Raw genomic sequence first — 16289 nt, 5'->3', positions numbered from 1 at the left:
CCTGCGATGGCAGATGGAAGCATTTACAATACACCAAAATGTATTTCTACTTATGTAACTTATCGACAAATAATTAGACAAATTCTTGTAATATTACTGTTATTGGACACCAAGGGGAGGCAGCACCGAGGCTATTGCCACACCAGCTCGACGTGAATAAGATGCCCTGTACTGTTATGTATTATTACCTAATATTAAATAACACACAAACAAGCACACAAAAGGTGACAGCTCCACTTTATTGGAAGCAGTTTGAATTACCACACACACTTAACCAAAAAAACCTATACTAAATGGGCAAGTAAGACATTAAGGGTATATTGTATTCTGTAAATATGCTCAACAATACATGATGAGTTTAAAAAAAAAGAAAGAAAAACTGGAATGTAAAAGGGAAATAAGTTGAAGGAAATTTCTGGACAGTGACTTTAAAAAGTGGAAGAAAGGCAAGTGCAACGTTTGCATAAGACACAACAAAACATGAATAAACACTGATTCAAAAGAGGAATGAAAATGAGAAACCAGCCAAGTGAGAAAGAGAAAAGACACATTATACTTGATAAAGTGACTTCGGTCAGTGTTATTTTCAGACCCTAGTTATTCCACATTTGTACCTGAGTAGAATTCAGATTATTTTTCTGCCTCTTCGAGACAAACTTATTCACATTACAAGTAAAGTGCGAGAAAGAAGACTTTCAACTGTACGGAAATCGTACATGTTGGTGCTCAGGAAAATAGAAAATACAAAACAAGATCATGTAATAATAATAATAATAAAAAAAACCTGCACACTTATTCTGTGGCACTGTGAAGCTTACCACTTGTGCTAAAAAAGGCACGTCTCTGCATAAATATGTGTAAAACACAGAACATATCACACATTCATACGGATTCAATACTGTCACTTCACCATGATTGTAAACTTCATCTGAGGGGTTTGACGTTATTGTCTCTGGCTGCGCTCCTGTTTGAAAGCCATGATGAACTTCCAGGCTTCGACATACTGGGACAGACAGATCGCTTCTGGGAAGAGCTCCTCCACATCAGGGGGGATGTCCAGGTCTTTGCGCTCCATGTAAGACACCAATGTGTCTTTCAGGCTTTTAAGAGACAAAAGATACTTTACACATGTGATCTAACACACACACACACACACACACACACAACTACCAGTCTGAATAAAATAAAGCTATGTAGCTAAAAGACCTAGCACACTTCACTGAGGCTTAGGATGAGAGGTACATTTTGAATTGTTTATACTGTACTAATAGCCATGTTACTTAATAGCGTAGTATTTACTTAGGCACAGTGTTTCACCTTCATGGGTTGTCCCTGCGCCCAATCAAATAACAGAAATTTGTACAACATAACTTTTTGTCCTGGGCTTTTCCAGGACAACCAAATGTAATATGTAGGTGGCCAACTCTGACCAAAGTTAACCTCAGGTTTGTTTGCATGCAACACACTGAATCCCGCCAAGGTGGCTCAAAATGAATCAAACAGAAACCACTTTGTTTCAACTGAGACCAACAGCACAGCATGCTGTGTTTTTTCTCCTTTTTTCCTGTCTTTTATTTTGTACATGATTTTAAAGGGAGCCTATTATGCTCATTTTCAGATTCATTCTTGTATTTTGGGTTTCTACAAGAACATGTTTACATGCTCTCATCTTCCAAAAATACTTAATTTTCCTCATACTGTCTGTGCTGAAACACCTGTATTCATCCTCTGTCTGAAAGCACCTCTCCCAAAAAGCCCTGCTCCAATGCCCTGCTTTCAATAACTGACCCTTCACTAAGTCCCGCCCCCAGACGCAGACTGGCCAATCATAACATAGCATCAGGCTGACTCAGACCAGGGTATGACAACAACACAGCTGCGCTCCATTGACTCCAATGCAATCGTTTCAGATTTCCTTCATTTACTATACTCGTTACCTGGAGAGGTTGGAAAAAGATATACGTTTCTTCCCTGTTCCAAAACCAAAATCAGACCCTGAAAAGTGTAGGGTTAGCTAGCTAGCTACTGAAGATATAGCCTACTGAATGTATACACATGCTGCTTTTGCTTTTTAATGATTATAACAGTGAAAAAAAGGCCGACCCTGCTGTACAGGAACCAGTGAAGGGAAGCAGGGAAACTTTGCTGATATTCAACCAGCTGTGTGTCATCGCATGGTGCGCAGATCAACGTTGTTTGACTTCCCCCAGAGATCCCTGCCCGTCCGCTGGCAGCGGCACAGGGTGAAGCCAAACACCGTTCATCTGCACACACTGTGATGACACAGAGCTGGTTCAATATCAGCAAAGTTTCCCTTTATATTCATTGTCTTCTGTGGCGATCAGCAGTGATGTGGTGGTTCACTTTTACACTGTGATCTGTAGCCTCTAGTTCGGCTTTAGCTTCTAACTATCTTTGTCTTTTTAACCTGTTGTTGCTGCTGAGTCAGTTTGACATCCTGGATATATCCTTCAATCACAGACTGTAGACCCCTCTGTCTGCTTCTCTCTGCAATCACTGTTTACTTTTTCCAAAAATATGATAAAATTTCTTCAGGGAGTACAGTTAGTTACAGTGTGGGCTCCATGCTTACTCCAACAGCTTGAACGCAACTATGAGGGGCGGGGCTTAGGGAAGGGTCGATTTTATTTTATGTTTTTTTTAAAAAAAAAAAAAAAAGAAGAAGAAGAAGAAGAAGTAGGAGTGTTACCTCCAGTCAGGCCTGTAGGTGTCAGGTGCATCAGGCTTTTTAAGGACCAGCACCAGGAACTCGTGCATCTCCAGCAGGAATGTGTCAGCACTGCTCTTAGAAAAGAAGCCAGTCAGCAGCCTGTGCTCGTCCTCACTCAGGGCCTGTTTGTACTTCTCTGAGACTTCCACAAATGGATCCTGAAGAACACAGGGAGTGCATGAAACAGGGATAATAATAATGATGATAATAATGCCATTTTCACCATACTGGTAGCCATGTGTTACCCTCTTGAGCCGCAGCATATTTTCTGATTTGAGTGAGGCCAGCAGCTGCCACAGAGCCACACAGTGCTTCAGACAGCACATGCTCAGGGCCTGTGAACAAAACAGGGAGAACATGAAGTTTCTTCTCATGTGTAGCTAATAAAAAAAGGCCCCACACTAATTAAAACCATGTTTATTTTAAATCCAATACTCTGACTTTTAGTGCTGTTATACTATAGTTTACTCTCGGACAAGAGAATTTGCTCTTAGGGGCTGATTTGGCAAACTGTTTGTATACAAAGTAACATCTCTGGAAGTGAGAGAACTTCAATAGGATAATATAACCGGTGTCCCAGATAGGCTGACCTTGAGGATATGCGGAGCCATCTGGTTTCCCATCTGCAGCACCTCCTCCAGGTAGCTGGACAGCTGCATGTGAGGCTCTCCCCCGGTCATGGCGAGGAAACCGAGGGCTACTTCCAGTGTGGACAAGGCCTCGCACACCTCGCTGTAGGACTGCAGCTCCCCAGCCACGGCGAACAGGGTGAGAGTCTGAAGAGGCTCCTATTGGCACACAGACACGGGTCGTATCATCTCTACAGCAGCATGCTCAGTTGGGCTACCTACTGTGCTGTATGTCACAACTTACCTGCTGGACTTTTGCTTTTACATCCTTTAGGATAACCTCATAGTTGCGGTCATGTCTGTTCACCAGTGTTGGAATGCCCTGTGGGAAAGAGCGAGTATTTTAACATGTATCCTCAACAAAAAGGTGTCATAACTGTACTTTGCATGTGCTCTCAGATCGCTCACATTGAGAGTGATGAGAGGTTTGCCCTGTAAGAAGCGAGAGACAATCTGCTGCTGGATCTTGGGCAGGTCATACTCATGAAGGGTTTCCTGGCCTCTCTCAATGCTGTACTGGGTGTTGGACAGAACCAGAGGCATCAGGTCCCTCTCCAGCTCGTACCGAATCACGTGCAGGTCAGTCAGATCTGCAGGGCTCACTTTGTAGCTGGAGGAGGGAGAAACACAAGACACAGTGTCTATGAATCATGAGAGTACATCTGTTTGTTTGTTTTTAACCTTTCTAGCTATGAGTTGGTAATTCTAAAGTTATCTTTCTAACCTTTTTACAATCTCTCAGTAAAAGCAGCACACAAATGAGATACACATTCAGGGAAGAAGTTCACACACTGTGTTCTGACAGCCAAACATGTGCAAGTGAGAAAAATGTGGCATGAGCGCCCCCACCTGGTTTCCTCTCCAGTGTGCTTATCCACACAGTAGACCAGGTCATTGTGCAGGGCGATGAGGTAGCTGACAAGGGCTGTGGAGCATAGGCCCGGGCCTTGTCGCCGCGGCAACAGCACCTTGAAGTCACTGTTGACGTCCAGGTCCTTCTGGCAGAAATCCGCCGGGATCTTGATCTCACCTGAGCGAGAGCATTTCATTTGAGGTCAGATCACAATGTTGGACAGGGCCAGTGTTAGTGTTACTAAGTGTGTGTGTATTTACCGTTCGTTGCCAACGACACTCGGAGCTGATTCCAGGTTGTCAGGAAGATTTTGATGTATTTATCATACCAGGCTTTCAGCGAAACTGCACACACGAGGAAAACAAAATTTCATCCCAAGTGCACAAACGTCCCTCAGAGGCACGACTTGCAGCACGTTGGACGGACCGACTACAGCATTTTAAGGCATCTCACGTGTGGAAGAGATTTAGCTCCTTTAAGAATACTCAATCATTGTCTCCTCCCAGGTTAAAACAACTCATTCCTTGGCAGGCAGCGTTTTTAACTGTGCGCTGCCAGCTATTTTACTATGACATTTCCGAGAAAGAGGTAATTAGGAAATGCGTGGAACTTTGTATCTCTTGTGTGAGTGAGTCATGCAATTGAAAAAGCTGGCACAGACAGTTAGTTTCAGTACCTGCTTTCTGACTCTGGAGGAATTCAGCAATGGTGCCACAAGTTAGATCGGTGATGTTTTGGAACTTCTTGACCAGATCTCTCTGGAGCGTGAGGATGTCAGGAAGGTGTTTCACCAGTCGGACCTCTGCTTCCTTAAAAAATAAAAATAAGAAATTGCCTCAGTGGTGCGTTCAGACGGACATCACGTCACATCTCTTGTATATTCTTGGGTTACTCCAATGATTTTTCAGTTTTCTTAACAGGATTTTCTTTAAAAATGTATAGATTCATACAAAAGTAATCCCTCTCAGTCATCACTTATGACCCCCTAAAAGTTTGTGGCAGTGTATTTATCTGCAGAGGTCCTGCCGTTTACCTGTGTATTTTTATTTTCTTCTTATTTTGTTGTTTTCAGGATGTCTCTGGGCATGTAGCCCCCAGCCAAAACAGCACAAAGGTGAGGTGAGGACTAAATAAAAAGGCAATTACCGGGTGCCAAAGTGTAATCAGCACGTATTTGAGAGGAGGCAAAAACAAAATGCAGACACAGTGCCAAAAAAAAAACAAAAAAACGCAAATATAGCACAGTGAAATGCCAAGAGGACAAAGTTTGTTTCAAAATGCGAGTGAATCTGGGTTGGTTTTCACTTTTATTTCCTCTGGCGTGCACTGGAGGAGAGGATGGGGATCATGAGTGATGTAAGTTGACCTTTTTTTCTGATGAACAGGCTGGTGCTGGTAGTTAGCTTAGTTAACTTGCTTAAGTATTTGCTTTTCCGCGACAAAAAATGAAACGTTCCAACAGTAGGATCTTGCAGAGTGCGCACACTCAGTGTAGAGAGGAGGGGACAACTGTGAACATGTAACCAACAATCTCTGGACAGTATGCCTTTAAATAATAAGTATTCTTTTTTTAATTTGTGATTAAACAGTAGGGTTAATGAAACTGCATTCCTTTGCAAAAGTGGAGCGTTTTCTTACCCTATGCAGAAATCTCCAGAGCACCGGCAGAGTGTCTTTGCCGTCATTCTGCTCCACAATGTGGGTGAGACTCAGCAGAGACACTTTCTCCCTGCAGCTCCAAACGGCCGAACCATGAATCAGTGAATTTTGGGGAAGTGACGCCAGGAAGAGACGAGGTTCTCCGAACATGAGCTTCATGATTGGATTGGCAGAGATGCGGGAGTCAGCCCGGATGAATGCGTTCACTTCCTTTAGCTGCCTATCCAAGTGCTGTGGAGGAGGAGGAGGTGGCAGAAGACAACGTGTTGGATGCAGATCTCTTACAAACAGGCAGAACTAATTGCTGAAATTCAAATATCTGCTGTATTTGTTCCAGTTTAGAACAAGTAGATTATTAAAAAAGTATTTCTACCTTCAACTGAGGTGTGATGATGATGTTGCTCACTTCCATCTCCCATCCATTTCTAGCCTCTTTGGTGGAGAGCACATTGTCATAAGGAGCAGGCCCTAAAAGAAAAGACCAGTTTAATTGTTTCATATTCGAAGGTTAAGTCTCAAAACAAATTAAAAAAATGCACATAACCAAGTTGCTATAGTAAGCTACCACTGTAATCACACTGCCATATCATCCTGGATCATACAGAAAGCTAGAGAAAGCATTGCAGAGGGCAGTGCTGACCCATAACTCCCACATTTGTTGAGTTAAGTGACCTAAATTGACTCCATATCCATCTTTATATCATCCAATGTGTGTACATAAATTGCAAAAGGAACGCAATGCAATTTCTGACCACTAGAGGGCACCCTTTTCCTATGTTCTGTCACTACCCTGCAGGCTACAACTTTACAGCAACAGGTAGACGATGATTTAGGTGCAATAAACTTTAGAAACATGTTTTTACGACCTTTAAAATAGAGGTGAAAAAGGAAACACAGCTGTTGATATTCAAACTCAAATAACTTCATTTTGGTATTGTTATGTTTCTATAAATATCCACACAGCACTTAATAGTTTTATAGTAGGTCTGTTGGTCCTTACATGTTTGTTGTTTGGGCACCATGAGGCTGCTGATGAGCAGGTGAACAGCGCTGACTGTGTCGTCGGTGCCTTTACCCAGGGACCTGATGAGATGTTCTAGGTCCTTTCGCAGGTGCGCAAGTAGAAAAGCACCTGTGTCAGGGACTGGTGGCTTGATGATTGTAGAGATGGACTAGAAACACAAATAAAGTGGATGAGCGACCAGACTCCCCCTCTCTAAGAGCAGGGTATTAACAGTGCTCTAACACTTGAATGATAGCTTGTGTTGTTTGTGAGCATTTTTGTTTTGCTGTACCTCTAAACACATAAGAATATACTGCTTGAAGAAAGGATCTACATTGGAATTGTTCTCATAATTTAAGCTACCTGTGGGTGGTTGCAGGCACCGAGCAGCATGGCCATGTGAGTGAGCATGCGGACCATCGTGAAGGGAACAGGAGAAATGCTCTTTGTGTCCAGCATGTCCGGATTGTCCCTGCGGCTGGGGTCACCGAGGATGTGGCCTGTCTGAGTGCGGTCACCCCTGTGAGAGGACAATGAATAAATAAATAGAAATTTTAAAAAAGAAAATTCACAATGGATTTTCTTCTGTGTTACAATTTGTCCTCAATTGAACTTTAAGACCACTTACTGCAGGCCGGTAACTTGAAATCCCTGCACAGGCCTGTGATTGTCTCCTCCAATCTCAGCACCACAGTCCACACAGTGACTTTTCTCCATGGGCTGGCCACACTAGAGAAAAAGAAACAAGATTTTAGAAAATAAATTCTTAAGAGTACGGAAATAAGACTGATTACAAACGTTTTTATGGATCACAGTGAAGCAACATACCTCTCCAATGGTGCATGGGTGACCATTTGGACAACCTATGGTGAGAGTTAATAAAAAATTATTTACAGAGAATTTTCAACAATATTTCAAATTTTAGAGTACATTTTCTTTCTCCTGTCTGTGACTTACGGTACCACTGCAAATGCCCCATAGCTTTTTGAGCCACTGCTAACATGTCCTCCGGCATGCTAGGCAAGAAGGCGGCCTGTACCGACAGATGAAAACATTCAATTCACTTAAAAAAAAAGAGAAAGCCTAGCTTCCAACATTGACAACGGCTGACTGTGCACATACCTGCATGTTGGCAGGAGCCATTGCCAGCTGCTGCAGGGGAGCTAAGATCCCCTCGTTCCCGCAGAGCAAGACAGCAGCCAGGTGAATAGCTAAGTCCACCAACACACAATGGGCACCAGACGCACCCGGACGAACACCCAACAGCTCGAGGTTGTTGGTCACCAGACCCCTAGCAAAGGCCTTCATCTGTGGGCTGGCGAGGACTTTTGAGTTTTCGATGTAACCCATCAGGGCTTCCAATTGCTGTGAGTACAAACACACAAAAATATAAAGATATGTACTTTTACACTTTAAACCACATCTCAACCGAGGAAAGTGTCTGCTATGGATAAAGTTGTGCGGTGACTTTAGACCGCAACATCAATAATAAGATTAACAATGATGTCTACATCTGTTCTAAGGTAAGTCAACATTGTGTTTGAGGCAACATATTGCCACTTTGCTGGAAAGAAATATAAAGTTATCTTTTAGCTAACGTTAGCTAAAGTTAGCTAACGTTAGCTCCTAGCTGCATTGTTCATCATGTCACCTTGTTTGCTGGGAGTTCATTAGCCTATTTTGTTCTAGTTTTGTATTTTGCTGATTGTACACCATTGTTAGCTGTTGTCCAAAGGGCTCTAGTTAAGCTAACTTTAACTTCTGGAGCTTAGCTTCATTAATTTATCGGTAATCGCAGAGATAACAAAAGTTGGCAAACATTATGCTGAATGATATGAAATACTGTTGCACCAAACTAACGGAGAGACACTCTTGGTAAAGGTGGTAAAAAGGCCGTTAATCCTTTTCTCATATTCTGAGCCAAAAACCTTAACTTCAGTGGCACTTTAACTTGTTGTCTTTGATGACAACGCCAACAAGATGCGGTTCACAAGCGTACACTGTGACCTGTAAATTTTGGTTTGTAATTCAAGCTTTTCATCGACCTTCTCAACAATAAAATGATGTATATATCCCTCCAATGCGTAGTTTAGGCCCTTTTGGTTACTTCTCAATGACATCTGATCATGTCCCCAAAAATCATCAATTCCCTCCTGCAAAATGCCGTGTACTGTGACGCCTGCCATAGCACCGGTCACTGAATGTTGATAGTTTGTCTGAGTGAGAGGAGGAGGCGTGGCTTAGCCATAGGTCAATTGCAAGCAAGTTGGATGAATGCAGAACAAGTCTTGATGATAGTCATTTGCACAAATGGGTGTAAACAAGCATGACCGATTATATCAGAGCACCTCATTGGGTCTTATTGTAAAGATCTACCTCAAGCTTGGGATGGAAGCTGGCATTGGCTTCTCTGTAGAGAGTGGTGACTTCTCTATACAGTGCCAATAGAAGATAAACTGTTGTACACTGTGGTAAGCATCGGCACCCCTGTGAAGAAAAAGAGCCGTGAGATACCCACGTAAACGCACAGACACGCACACAAAAGCAGAGTCCTGACTTGATGCTCGGTTACAAACAAGAAAGCGATGTAACGTTACCTTGCAAGTCTCATCCAGTCCATCCATTTTGCCCTCCATAACTCCCTTTGCCACAGCATTTCTGATGGTCTTGTAGTCTTCCCCACACACAAGATACTGGTCTACAGGGGTGGCTTCTTCACTCTGGGTGTAATGGAAATTGAACCACACTCTTTAGTTACTCGTGGCATTACATCTGGAGCACAACCTTGCCTTTATTTAAGCACTAACAATGAAAATCACAATGTTGGTAATTGAACCTTTTGCAGCACTTCTTCAGGGAAGAGCCAACGCATTTCTTCCTTTTTGAGAAGTTTCAGGACAAACTCCACTCCATGCTGGCTGCAGATCTTACGGATCAAGTAGACACGATACCAGTCGTTTCTACTGCGCCTACACAAGTTCACCACACTGGTCAGGAAGGCTGTGGTTCCACTTTGACCAGCCTCTGCTGTGATTAAAAAGAGAGGAAGTACAGTTTAGTAAAATGAACGCATTCTAAAACCCAATCACTTGGGGCCCGTACACATGCCGCGTCTTTAATTGCCTGGAGAACGCAAGGTCGAGTATTGGGTGCTACTCTGTGCCAACTGTGAAGAACACAGAGCCAGGCTGCGTCTGAGGTTGCTAAGCGACCCTAACAAGCACCATATCATTGTCTACTTACCTGAAATCCTGAGTGCAGAGCTGATTTTTTTAACAAGCATTGTTCTCTAAGTGTTTAGGCCTAAAGTATTGTCTGTGGGACGGATGTAAAGCTCTGAGTAGCCCTGCTCTAAAATGATCAACTACTTCTCCATATTTACCACAGAGTAATATTTACAGAAGAACAGAAATTTGTCGGCAGTGATTGGTTGTTTCTTGTCACATGATGTGGAGTGTGCTGCTGTATTCCAAAAGTTGAACCCTGTTTATTTCAGGGCACAGCCATCAGGCACTGAAAAACAGGCACCTGGGAACGCTTGCGAGTCACAGCATCGCTCTGGCTTTTGTGTGCATTGAAAACAATGGATGTGAGGGCAAAAAAAAAACGCAGCATGAGCACAATCCCTCATACTGTATTTCGTCCAAATTACACACCTGCGGTTCTGAGTTTTTCCATAATGAGGCTTGCAGCCATATCCAGGTCCATACGCACTCTGGCCAGCTGCTGTAGATACTCCACAGTGGCTGCTTCAGCAGACTGACCATGTGATTGCAGGTAGTCGGTCAGGAAGGCACTTTCATCCTGCAGACACACCTGCTGGTCTGCGACGGACCTGAACTGCAACCTTTCAAACATGGAATCCTAGAGAAATGAAAAGTGAATATATCCGATGAAAACAAGTTGTATCACAACTAACTGTGTCACGATTTCAATCCTAAATCAAAAATTGATCGAAATGAACTTTCAATTTCAGTCAAATCAAAAGCAGGATATGCCAGTCTTCCAGTATTCTTTTTTCTCTCTGCCCACGCCTACTCGCACACATCCGAGGAAAAAATTAAAAACAAGCAATATTTCCAAGATGACACAGTCTAACTTACTGGTAGCCTGAAGCTGCACTTTTTGAGACACCATGGCCACTGCCAGAGTCAGTAATGAAGGACAAACCACAGAACTGGACAATCCTCCTGCTTCCCTGAAGTCACCGCTGTGGCAACATTTTGCTTTTGCCATGGAAACAATGAACACATTGTTGACAAAAAAACTCCAGTTTGTATTCTATAGTATTCATGCGGGTACCATACGCTGCCTCAGGCAACAGAAGGTTCAACAGAAGGAAGAAGGATCTAGTGGCTTTTTGCAGGTGAGGAAACTTCTTTTTGTTTTTTGTGTTTTATATTAATCAATCTAATATGACCATACGGCCTCAGTGTGGTAGATTCCAAAACATATATGGCAGTATAAACACTTGATACCACTTTTTAAAGAACAATGTGGAAATCCTGTTGTCAGGGCATAAAACCTATGACCTATTGATCTTCATAGTCTAACAATGGCATAGCTGTCAGTGCTGGAAAAAAATACTAAATAAAATGGTGACCATGAAATCAAAACTCAAATTAAAAAAAAAAATCAAATATACAGCAGAGTCAGAATTCATGTGTACCTCCAGGCAGTTGATGTACAACAAGTAGAGCTCAGTTTTGTCCGTCTCCTCCAAGATGTTGCTCTGCTCAACTGCCACCAGATGCTGCTGCAGGTACTCTTTCACCTCATCAAAGCTTTAGAAAGAGTACAATTTATACTACAATGAGAAACACAGCTAAAAATGTTTGAGGCATACACAAGTAGGCTTTACATGTAACCACAGCACCTCACCTGTACTTCAGCAGGAGTTTGAGCACTACTGACCGAACCACTGGATTTTTATCCACAGAGTCATCAAACGGAGAGAGCACCTTTGTCAACACTTGTCGATTAACTGGTAAATATACAAAAAAAAGGGTTAGTCAGAGGTGACAGCACACGTATAAACAGAGACATGATTGCACACACACACACACACACACACACACAAGTGAATTGGGTAAGAGCAGCCTCCTACTTCGGAGAATGGGAACAGTGTTGGCCTCGACCATGAGGAAGGACAGCAGATGGACAATGACAGCCGAAGAGGGGGGAGAGTTGTCCTTGAAGCACACAGTGGACACCAGTTCGATGAAGAAAGCGTTGCACTGCTTCCTGAACTGAGCGTGTCGGTTGACGAGAACCCTGCACAAAACAAGAGACACAAGATAAATGACATGCGCCTTTTATGAGGAACACAAATGTAATCAATCCGGTTGTTGTATCGACATGCAGTTACAAACCTTATGGCATCTGAAGGAACCAAGGGGAAGTCATCGTTAACTGGCTGCATGCACAGGGGACAGTACATCTGACCGGGGATCAGCCACTGTTTGATACAGGCTACACAGTAGATGTGGTCACATGGCAGGCAGAGCGGGTCTTGTGGGTCTCCCATACACACTGGGCATAGTTTAAGCCCAAACCTGGAAAAAACATACACGCAAGGTGAAGACACAGGGTCGAGGGAAATTACAGTAGAAGAGATTTTGATAAAAATTTCTTACTTGAAGATGCGCTCAACGGCTCCATCTTTGCAAGCTTTGAGCAAACCGATTACTGCCTCAAATGACCGCTGAGTTTTGAGGTCTGAATTCTTTTCCAGTATCTTGATGAGAGAGCAGACGCAATACGTTTCATTATTGACGGCGGCATTATTGTGGATATACTTTAAAGGTAATTTATTGAAGTCGTGAAGATTCAGATTAGTACAAAGAACCAATACCAACCTGGCAAAGCCCTCTTGTATGCTCCAAAAGTAAAGGCGTCAGCTTCTTCTCTAATTGCTCAATGCCCAACAGCATGTGTTCCACAAAGAGCGAGAGGGTGAATATGCGATTCCATCCAGCTCTAAAAGCAAAGAAACACGAACAAATAATCATCCAAGTCAATGCAGCTAAAGTAGTTTCTAAAGACAACCTAACAACCTCAGCATAAACAATACAACAGTCCCACCTGGACCATTTCAATATATTTAATAAAGCTTGACTTACTGGACTCTGCAGACCATCGCCTTGCTCCTCTCGCCATAGCGTCTCACACTGTCTTCTGAGCAGATCAGCTCAATGGGAACCTGGAGTTTTTTGACCTGTCTGAGCCAGGCTTGTCGTTGGGCATCTGTGTTCAGGAGCTGAGGCTCCAGGTACTCCACACATGCAAAGGCAGCGTACACATCGAGTACCTTGGATAGAGGGGTAATATGATCACTACACATCACAGGCCAATAAAAGGGCAACATAAATATCAGATATTATCAAACATAATTTACTCTTACAGTTATACTATGCAGGATTGTCGGTTACAGTTGTAAACACGTTCACCAGTAAAAGTGAAAATAAAAGCCAACCCCAGATTCACTCTTCTTTGGCATTTCATCTCACAAAAATTGAAGTGTTTTATTTAAAATACTTAAACAGTCTTTACAGACTCACCAGTTCAACCCCGTCTCTTGTATGATGATTCTGCAAGAGGTGCTGGGTGACTTGGGGCTCGATGCAGATCATCCTCGAGAGGTTCTGCAGTCGGTTCTTGAACTCGTGATAAGCAGCGTGGACCCATGCAAGCGATGTCGGCGTATCCGTAGCACTGAGGTGCAATCGCAGCTCATTGACGCAACAATTCAAAGCACCAGAGAGGAGCTAGCAAAGCAATAATGTGCATTAGTATACGCGTGCACACACATGCAGCATTACAATCAAAGTATGATTTAAGGATTACAGGAAAACAACCTGCAGATCTTCCTGACAAGTCACATTCATTGTCATGTAGATGAAGTCTTGAAGGTAGCGCTGGAAAAACTCTGTCTGGATCTCTTGGTCTGCTTTCATAATGTATGGTCCCAGTGGTGTCTTCCAAAAAAACTCATCAAACTCTTGTTGAGTGTGGCCTAACAGACATATACATTTAATTCACACAACAACATCATGGTGGTGACATGCCACTTATGAGGGTACCTGATGACAGGCTATTACCTTCATGCTGAAGCGCATGAACCCAGAGTTCCTCCAGGTAGTCCTTGATCCTCCAGCTGAAGGGCATGCTGCAGCTTACATTCCTGTTTTGGGCAATGTAGTTCTGTACAAGGATTGTTCTTGTCTCTGAGCTGTGAAAAGAGAAAATGTTAAAAACATTAAAATGGGCAAAAGTTAATAGTGTTAAATCTTACCAGGTACAGGAATTTGGCGTCCTTTATGTAAAGTGCCACTTACTTGTGGTCCATCGTTAGGCGTGGGATTTTCAGCAGCTTAGCATTGCCAAAGATGTCTAACCACAGCCTCTTGACATGTTCACCACAGTTTCTATCAAGCAGGATGTCCAAGTTCTGGTCACGGTCAATGACTGAAACCAGTTGTGCCAAGAGGGGGATCACCACAGCCTGAACACGCTTCCATAAGGTGTGCCTGTCACGAACCCCAAAAAGTTGACAGTGCTGTTCAAAAAAAAAAGGAACATACAGGCAAACATAGAAATGTTGTATTCTGCAGTTGACACACTCACCTAAAGGTGCCTCCTTCTTGCAAGGCATCAATGTTTGAGGCCTCCTTCATGACCCAGTTGCTTTTGATGGCTGAGAAGGCGTTGCCCTCGTTAGTCGCCAGCAATGAGTGAAGATGCCTCTTCACAGTTTGTAGAAATTCACCTGACAAGAGTTAGCGAACATGTTGAGCACTGCCCTGCTGTATCAACAACAAAAACACTGGGGAAAAAAAAGTTGCCGTTAGTACCTTTTATTTCGTCATTGTCATTGAGGAGCATCAGCAGAATCTCAACTCTCCGAGTACTGCGGAAGCCGCTTTCCATCTGGTCCCTGAGCATGCCTACTGCACTCTGCACACAGCTCCGCACCAGTGCTGTAGTGTCCACAACGTTATCCCAGCCCTGCAGCGGGAGGATATGCTGGTTAAAAACTAGTGTCACAAGCAGCGCAGAATAAAAAATATGTCATTGTTGTCAGGAAAAAATAGTGTGGAGGGAACAATTTTGTCTAAAATTGATGCACATATGGTGAATGTTATGAATGTAGATTTTAAATTTAAGGCTGAAAAGTGTCTGAAATAAATGTCTGTTCTCACATTTTCCTCTGTCTCTGCCTCCTCCTGTTCATTCTCAGTGTACATGTCATCCACCTCCATGGCTGAAGAAAAAAAAAACATTTACTGCCACACATTTTTTATGTAGACGAAATTGTTATTTGCTGTCAATTATTTATCGATTAATTACCATCAGGCCGACTTGTCTTTGCTTCAAACATTTGACAGATTGTCATGTTTTGCAAGGCTTTGATGTCTGAAACGATGTCTTTTGACCGTCTGAGGTCATCAATGTGAACTGATTTCCAAGGGCCTGTAAATATCAACATGTCTCAGATTATTCTTCAAACAATTTGATAAAACATTTAAAATAAAGTCGGTGTAGTCTTACCTCCATGAAAGCCGATGTAGGAGGTCCCACCTTCCATTCTTGGCAGTCTGGTGATAAAGTACACAAACACCCTGCTTCCCATGCTCTCCTGAGTTAGTTTGTTGATTTCATTGATGGATGAATACCTACAAACGAACAGCAAAATTCAATATGGCGAAAGCACACAGCATTGCATTACCCAGCAGAGAGGAATTGGTGAACCTACTTTGCAGATGCAATGAGATTTGCACTATGAGAGGCTTCATCAAAATCACTCTGAATGAGGAGAATCTTGTTGCAGGGTCCAATGTTGCGGTTTCCATTTTCAGCAGTGAGGACGTTTCTACAAGAAAACAGGGATTTGATCTTTAGACTGAGATCATACAAAAAGATCACAGGAGTCATTCTTGCTGATAATTATTCCATGCTTTTGAACATACAGTATATCCTTACAAACTTACTTTAACAATACAGATGTCAAAATATTTGAAAGGCTCTAAAACAACCAGAATAAACTGTAAATTTAATATAATTGCCCCCTGAAAAGACAGTTTATGTCTGTGGCTCTTTAGTATTGTTTCTTCCAACCAAACATACCAATATTTATATGAAAAGTAATTATTTTTATTACAATATTTATTGTAGTTTACTGTGTGAGCATACCGACATGTTTCAGGTTAATGGGCCATAACTGTTATCGAGTGTAAAACAATACATTGCCCAACATATCAACAAACCTGATCTTCTTCAGGAAGGAGTGCTCTGTGTCAAACTGCTGGAGTGAGAGAAGCTCAACACTATGCAGCACTTGCTCCAAAGGTTCCAGGTCAGATGCTGTCAGGAGTCTGGAGAATGTTGTCACCTATGGTTTAAAATTACAATCAG

The 16289-nt window shown here is 42.7% G+C and overlaps 1 protein-coding gene across 3 annotated transcripts in view; it reads right to left on the bottom strand.

The window, feature by feature from the left end:
- Nucleotides 1–220: 220 nt before the first annotated feature.
- Nucleotides 221–16289, bottom strand: part of rnf213a (ring finger protein 213a) — a 37357-nt gene continuing 21288 nt past the window's right edge. For 2 of the 3 annotated variants that reach the window (XM_049560436.1, XM_049560434.1), the window contains 39 exons: nucleotides 16142–16266; nucleotides 15631–15747; nucleotides 15426–15550; nucleotides 15225–15347; nucleotides 15077–15138; nucleotides 14729–14882; nucleotides 14502–14643; nucleotides 14213–14404; nucleotides 13976–14106; nucleotides 13733–13890; nucleotides 13436–13642; nucleotides 12998–13185; nucleotides 12734–12854; nucleotides 12512–12612; nucleotides 12248–12430; nucleotides 11983–12149; nucleotides 11757–11859; nucleotides 11545–11659; nucleotides 10532–10739; nucleotides 9712–9902; nucleotides 9473–9595; nucleotides 9252–9362; nucleotides 7998–8240; nucleotides 7833–7908; nucleotides 7704–7738; nucleotides 7504–7604; nucleotides 7239–7395; nucleotides 6873–7044; nucleotides 6246–6340; nucleotides 5852–6103; nucleotides 4890–5022; nucleotides 4474–4557; nucleotides 4210–4390; nucleotides 3769–3970; nucleotides 3605–3682; nucleotides 3322–3519; nucleotides 2977–3066; nucleotides 2711–2889; nucleotides 221–1100 (listed from right to left, as the gene is read on the bottom strand). In XM_049560436.1, the coding sequence (XP_049416393.1) occupies nucleotides 944–1100; nucleotides 2711–2889; nucleotides 2977–3066; nucleotides 3322–3519; nucleotides 3605–3682; nucleotides 3769–3970; nucleotides 4210–4390; nucleotides 4474–4557; nucleotides 4890–5022; nucleotides 5852–6103; nucleotides 6246–6340; nucleotides 6873–7044; nucleotides 7239–7395; nucleotides 7504–7604; nucleotides 7704–7738; nucleotides 7833–7908; nucleotides 7998–8240; nucleotides 9252–9362; nucleotides 9473–9595; nucleotides 9712–9902; nucleotides 10532–10739; nucleotides 11545–11659; nucleotides 11757–11859; nucleotides 11983–12149; nucleotides 12248–12430; nucleotides 12512–12612; nucleotides 12734–12854; nucleotides 12998–13185; nucleotides 13436–13642; nucleotides 13733–13890; nucleotides 13976–14106; nucleotides 14213–14404; nucleotides 14502–14643; nucleotides 14729–14882; nucleotides 15077–15138; nucleotides 15225–15347; nucleotides 15426–15550; nucleotides 15631–15747; nucleotides 16142–16266 (5580 nt within the window). In that variant the 3' untranslated portion in view covers nucleotides 221–943. The remainder of the gene's footprint in view (nucleotides 1101–2710; nucleotides 2890–2976; nucleotides 3067–3321; nucleotides 3520–3604; nucleotides 3683–3768; nucleotides 3971–4209; nucleotides 4391–4473; nucleotides 4558–4889; nucleotides 5023–5851; nucleotides 6104–6245; nucleotides 6341–6872; nucleotides 7045–7238; nucleotides 7396–7503; nucleotides 7605–7703; nucleotides 7739–7832; nucleotides 7909–7997; nucleotides 8241–9251; nucleotides 9363–9472; nucleotides 9596–9711; nucleotides 9903–10531; nucleotides 10740–11544; nucleotides 11660–11756; nucleotides 11860–11982; nucleotides 12150–12247; nucleotides 12431–12511; nucleotides 12613–12733; nucleotides 12855–12997; nucleotides 13186–13435; nucleotides 13643–13732; nucleotides 13891–13975; nucleotides 14107–14212; nucleotides 14405–14501; nucleotides 14644–14728; nucleotides 14883–15076; nucleotides 15139–15224; nucleotides 15348–15425; nucleotides 15551–15630; nucleotides 15748–16141; nucleotides 16267–16289) is intronic. The other variant, XM_049560435.1, reaches the window with a different exon arrangement.

The sequence above is a fragment of the Epinephelus fuscoguttatus genome, linkage group LG19, assembly GCF_011397635.1.
Source record: "Epinephelus fuscoguttatus linkage group LG19, E.fuscoguttatus.final_Chr_v1".
In the NCBI taxonomy this organism is placed as follows: Eukaryota; Metazoa; Chordata; class Actinopteri; order Perciformes; family Serranidae; genus Epinephelus; species Epinephelus fuscoguttatus.
Note: the sequence above shows the minus strand (reverse complement) of the source record. Positions and strands in the feature narration are given on the sequence as shown.